We start from the raw sequence: 6,010 nt of genomic DNA, 5'->3' as shown, positions 1-6,010 counted from the left end.
TGCCCTCATCTGGGCCCCGCCATCCCGCCTGGACTCCGTCACCTGGGTACCACAGAGATCTTCCTTAGTTGTGCTCCGTGTACCCTAGGGACCTTGGGCCCCTCTCCATCGGGGCCGCTCCCTGGCAGTCCCCATTCAGGCTGATACTCCCTCGTCCTTGAGCACAACCCTGCTTTCCTTCACCCAGGCCTCTGCATGGGCTCAGGTTCACCTGGAGAGACCTCTCATTCTTCCAGGACTAGGGCAGATGCCGTCCCCTCCGCCGCTTCCTCCAGCAGTGAGTCACTGTCCTGTGTGCCCCACACCCTCCGCTAGCATTCAGTGCAGTGTTACAGTGTACCATCCTGTCCCCACTGCTCTATGGGACCTTGGAGGGTAGAAACCCTTCCAGTTCATTAATGGATCTTTCACTTAACTCCATGGCAGAACTGCTGTGTGTGTGTTAGAAGATGGCTGAGTCTCAGCCCTGAGCCTTTTTCTTCAGGACATCACCCAGTCCTCCCATTCTGGCATTGGAGTGGCCTCCCACACTCCATCTCTCTCAAACTGAAGCTCCTGGAGGGTAGGGCTATGAGGGGTTGGTATTTCTTCCCGGGGTTCACGCCGGTAGTTTTACTGGACACAAAACACTTACTCGCTCACGTTATTGGAATAGCTCATGATGTTTAGAACCACAGGCTCTTACTGCAGTGAGAATCCCAGCCTTCCCACTGATCAACTCTGTGACCTTGGGGACATTACTAAACCTCTCAGGACCTTAGTGTCCTTGTGTGAACTGCAGGTAACAGCACCACGTACCTTGGAGGACTGTTTTTAATCTGAAATATTATACCAACAGCAGCCAGTACAGCGCCCAGCACACATGTAGCACGCGGTAAATGGTAGCTACTCTAATTACTCAGTAGAGTCATAATTCCACAGGGCATTCCCCTCAGGATACCTAAGGGGTGAGCCAGAGAGGAAGCTTGGGGCACTGGGCAGGGCTGGGAAACCTGAGCTGGGAAGGGCACTGTCATTAACTGGGCCCAAGGCCTGCCCGTCATTTCTTCTTTGCAGATGAGCTGCAAGCGGAGACATCCCTCTGACGGGAGACAGGAAGTTGGTGGGCAACTCCAAACAGGAGGTCACCAAAAAGGATGAAAGGCAGGCCCAGGCTCTGGCCCAGATGTGAGGAAGAGAAAGAAGTGGCTTCAGCAAAGGGAAGGAAGCTGGCCATCGGAATGTAGGTGAGGGTAGCTTTCCAGGCCCCAAGCCAGGGAGAGCCGTGAGGAGTAAGCCCTGGCGGGGAGCTGCCCTTCAGCTGAAAGCTGGCACGCCAAGGAGGGCGGGCATTGCTCCAGGCACCACTCTTTATCACGTTTGTAGAACTCGGTTTTGTTTTCCTTTAAGGTCCTACCACATGCACGTTCTTTCATCCTTGTGAAGTGATCCGGGAAGTCTATGTACTCTCTGTAGCTGGCTATGGGCTCAGCTGGTGGAGGTGGGGCAACAAGAGGCAGGAGGCGCTTACTAGAGAAACGGAGGGCAGGGGTGCCAGGCCCCCTTATTCTTCCAGGGTCTGCATGCCCTGAGTCTCCTTCCTCCCCCACAGCCTAGGGCAGGACTTGGCACACGGACAGCATCTCGGAAGTGCTTATTGAAGTACCACGTCCTGTGCTAGCCCAGAGGTCTTTCCTGTCTCTTCCACCTCCTGGCTCTTACTTGGTCAGCAATGACTGTCCGGTGCTGGTACATTCCAGGGTTGAGCTGCCAACGGCAGAACTGACCTCTCCAGCCACGGGTGATGGTACCTCCCCCGAGGCCACCCAACGGGCAACCTAGAGAGAGAATCAGCATGATGAGTGGCGGAATGAGGAGAAGACAACAGGCCTCTTTTTCACTCTCTGGACTGTAAGGATGGGTTCCTCTAAAAACCCAGGGGGTGAGGCAGCGCCTCGCACAGAGGTGGGAAGCCACTGTCCCCAGCTCCGTGGCAGAGCGGAAGGGCGAGCCCTGTCTCAGCAGGGCAGAGGCGGGCTGCGGCTCACCATAGATCTGCCTCAAGGGCACGCAGTTAAACATGTCGATGAACGGTGTCTTCTTCTCCAGCCGGGTCTTCCGGTACCACCATCGCAAGTACCTGAGGAGCAGGAGGCAGTGTGAGGGGTGGCGGGGAGGTGGGGGGTGCCTGCCAGGCTAGTCACCTGTCTCTCTCTGCACACCCACCTGTCACCTCCCACCAAATGGCCTCAAGACCCATCACCTCCTCTTCCAAACCTCTCCTCTTGTGAACTTCTCTACGGTCCACTGTCCCTTCATCTTTCCTGTCACCCTACCTCACAGTGGAACTGTCCTTGTGCCTCCTTTCTAGTGGCCTCAGAAAGGGTTTTCAAATCTTTCCTCACCTCTCTAACTCAAATCCCACTGCTTTTGTTCAAACCTTAGGAGCCCTTGTCTGAGGCACTGGAAGGCCCAGTTATGGTGTCCTGGCCTCTGTCACCACCCTCAACGAGAACTGATATGGAGCTTTCTTCTCTTTAAAGTGTTTATTTTCTTCCTGATTATAAAAGGTGAACATTTGGAAAATACACCGAATAGAAGGGGAACAACCTCATCGATGACTACTGTTTTCAGGGTATCTCCTGAGTCTTTGGTTAGGGCAGCATTTAAACTGGAAGCTTCCTGTGGTCTCCAGACATCCCAGTAAAGCTTCCTAACTCCTAGCATCTCCCTGGTCTTGTCAGAGCCTGTTCAGAGCCTTTGGGGTATATCCAGTAGACGAGTATTCACTTTGGGGCTCGAGGCCCTCACGTCTGTCGTAGCCCTACCTTTGATCTTGTGGTTGTTAGATGCCATCGAGTCAGTCCCAACTCACTGCAGCCCTACGCACAACAGAATGAAGCTGCCCGGTCCTGTGCCAGCCTCACAATCCTTGCCATGCCGAAGCCCAGCATTACAGCCACTGTGTCAATGCATCTCGTTGAGGGTCTTCCCCTTTTCTGCTGACCCTCCACTTTACCCCACATGACATCCTTCTCCAGGGAATGGTCCTTTCTAACATGACCAAAGTATGAGAGACAGTCTGGCCATTCTCGTTCTAAAGAACATGCCAGCTGTCCTTCCTCCAAGAGAGCTTGTTCCTTCTTCTGGAAGCTCCTTCTACACCTTTCCTCGTATTTCCTATAAGCTCCCCCTCAAGGTGACCCTCACTAGGCAACCCCTTCTCTGCCAGACTCTTCCACTTCCAATCTCCTCCATGCCCTGGGCACGGGATACCCGCTGTTGAACCACGCCACTTCTAACCACATAAGCACGAGAGTGACCCCACCAAGCCTCAGTTTCCTTATCTCCAAAATGGGACACCTCCTGCCTGACCTGCTTCCTGGAAGGGTTGAAAGGATCAAATGATATAAAAAATGACGTAATAGGTAGGAAAGCCATCAAGTGGCATAGCTGTGTTGGGTGTGCTTGTCCGCACACTGTCTCAACTCCTTAGATGCTGCCTTGTTATTTCAACATCACTCATGTGAGCCTGACATACTCTGAGGTTTCTGGAGGAAACGGATGGTTGCAGGGACTAGTTGAATATTACCAGGGCTCCAAGCCCAGGGCAGGGCTAGGTCTCAGCTGGTAAATATTTGTTGAATTTACAAATGAATGAGTGTTCAGACAACAAATAGAGAGACAAGAGAGGGGAGCAACTGTGACTAAAGAACGGGGCAGGTGGGCTGCGGGGGTGGAGGGAAGGCGACAGAGGAGGAGATGACAGGAGGGCCAAAGACCCTCTCCAGCAGCTCAGAGGAAAGTGGACTTTGAAACTAGAGTTTAGGAAGCGTCGGTGGGTGGAGGAAGGGGGCAATGGGCATTAGGTCAGCGAGAGAGAAGAAATGAACGGGCTCTGGCTAGAAGAGTGCAGCCGGACTGAGTTCTCACCACTGCAGCCTGCGGCCGTCTGGCTGGAGTTCCCTCTCAGAGGCCACTTCTCTCCTGCTTCTCTCCTTCACTTTCTGAAGGGATTCAGAAAGCAGCTGCCACTCCCAGCCTATGGGGCTGAGTCCCTAACTTTGGCCTCCACTCAGGATGAGCCTTCAAAACTCCTCCTCGGCTCACCCCTTTACTCCCCTCATCCCATTCCAAAAGCCCTAGGTCAGTGACCCCTACCCTATCCTGGTATGGGGAGCCAAGGTTCAGGGGGCTGAGTACGGCTTCAGGCCTCTATGACTCAGCTCCTACTTAGGAGTTGGGGGACCCGGATGCCCACCACTTCTTGACCTCACAGTCCCACCACACGCGCCCCACCGTGCTTGTATCAGGCTCCTGGCCCTAGATCCTAGTTTACCCACAGGCTTTGGGGTCGACGTTGGCTAGGTCAGCTTCAGAAGCAGCCTGGAGGGATGGTTCTTCTCTGGTCCAGGTCACTGACAGGAATGCCCAGCAAAGGAGCCAGACATCCAGGCAGCCCTTGCCCTTCCTGCTGCTGAGGGCTAGGGAAAGCCCCACAGCCCTGAGGGGCAAGTGAAGGGTCCCCTGCTTAGGGACCATCAGAGCTGGGTTTCCCAGCCCCTATGCCTCCCTTCTCAGCTCTGTGTTTACTGTGTGGCCTGACGCAGGATGACTTCAAGGTGATGCTTTCTGCCTTCACTTCCACCTGCTCCTGGCAAAAGGTCTGGCTCCTTGTCACTAGTCTTTGCTCTCCGTGAGGGTCCATCTGGAGGCATCTAGAGTTCTACAGCCCAGGACAAGGAAGCGGGCAGGCTCCAACAGGACACCACCAAGCACTCTGGAGGACACACACCTATGGCAGTGCCTCTCTGATGAGAAGCCTGTTTGTTCCATTAGGGGCTACCTGTGCCAGGACAGAGCAACCTGCTCCTCTCATTACCCACCTACTCCTTAGGGCTAGGAGCTGGCAGGCTCTGCCCTGCTCCCTAGAGCTGAAGCTTGGGGCGAGATGTGCAGGGAACACCGGTTGTGCCCTAGTGAGGTGGAAAGGCTGCCGCAGATGCTCAGGGCAACCTCAGCCCCTCCTCTCCCAAGAAATTACATTGTGTCAGTCCCGCAGCAGCTACTCTCTTTCCTGCCTGGCTACAAAGTATAACTGATCCCAAAAAGAAAACAGGGAGCGGGAGGAGGCTGAGTAGGGCCGGCTGGCTGCAGGCTTTTTCAGAAAGCTACAAAGACAAGAAGCTGAGAAGAAGTGGGGGGAGGGGATGCAAAGACGTGTGACCTGCTCTCACCTACCAAGACCGCGGGCCTGGAAAATGCTAGGGGTAGGGGCCACCCCCTGGAAGTTCTGCGCTGGGACAAAGTGAAACCAAAGGCTCTCTAAGCATCGGGTCTACTCACCTCAAGCCCATGCCCACATGCTTGAGCATGTTGCCCAGGGAGACGTTGCTGGCCTTAAAGGGCTGCCGTTTCTCTGCAAATTCGTGAGCCAGGCAGATGCGCCAGCCAAAGGGAGGCACCTGGTATCCCCTTGCTTCACCCTCAAAGGAAGCCATCAGCTGCCCAGAGTGCTCCAGGTTGCAGCAGCCCGGCTCATTTTGGGGTCCACCGTCTTCAGGGTTCTCCCACTCTGCAGCCGGCACAGCCTCAGCGCCCCCGGTATCCTCAAGGCAGCAAACCTGCGGATCCCCTTTGGTGCAGCCAGGCTGCTCCGAGGCTGGGATGCCGGTCTCCATGTTCCGCGTATCCTGGCTCCCCCCGACCTCGATGGCCCCGGGAACAAAGTGTCTGGCCAGCCAAGTCCAGAGGCGGGCGCCAGCTGGGTTGCTGTTAGGTGCCGTCCCGGGGGGCGGGGTGCTGGGAGAGCTGGGCTGAGCGCCTGTCTCCGCAGAGCCGAGGAGCTGTGGCTGCAGCGGCGGCGGCCACAGCAATGAAGCCGCCCCGGGCTCTCCCGGGGTTGTCTCTCCGGGTCCTGGGCGGGAAGGGTCGCGCCTCGTCGTCATTGGGCCGCGCTGATGACAGCGCCCGGCCGAAGGGCTGCAGGGCCCGCGGCGAGGGGAGGAGTCCCGGGGCCAGCCCGCGAGGC

General features: G+C 56.0%; 1 protein-coding gene across 1 annotated transcript in view; it reads right to left on the bottom strand.

The window, feature by feature from the left end:
- The window catches only part of GBA2 (glucosylceramidase beta 2), a 10,086-nt gene extending 4,411 nt beyond the window's left edge, over positions 1 to 5,675 (bottom strand). Inside the window, exons 1-3 of the mRNA XM_007946910.2 lie at positions 5,326 to 5,675; positions 2,028 to 2,119; positions 1,702 to 1,817 (exon numbers count right to left, since the gene is read on the bottom strand). Coding sequence (XP_007945101.1) covers positions 1,702 to 1,817; positions 2,028 to 2,119; positions 5,326 to 5,660 — 543 coding nt within the window. The 5' untranslated portion in view covers positions 5,661 to 5,675. The remainder of the gene's footprint in view (positions 1 to 1,701; positions 1,818 to 2,027; positions 2,120 to 5,325) is intronic.
- Positions 5,676 to 6,010: the final 335 nt, after the last annotated feature.

The sequence above is a fragment of the Orycteropus afer genome, unplaced genomic scaffold (assembly GCF_000298275.1).
Source record: "Orycteropus afer afer isolate SDZICR_OR568_19922 unplaced genomic scaffold, OryAfe1.0 scaffold00174, whole genome shotgun sequence".
Taxonomy (NCBI): domain Eukaryota; kingdom Metazoa; phylum Chordata; class Mammalia; order Tubulidentata; family Orycteropodidae; genus Orycteropus; species Orycteropus afer.
This window is presented reverse-complemented; position numbering and strand designations above follow the sequence as displayed.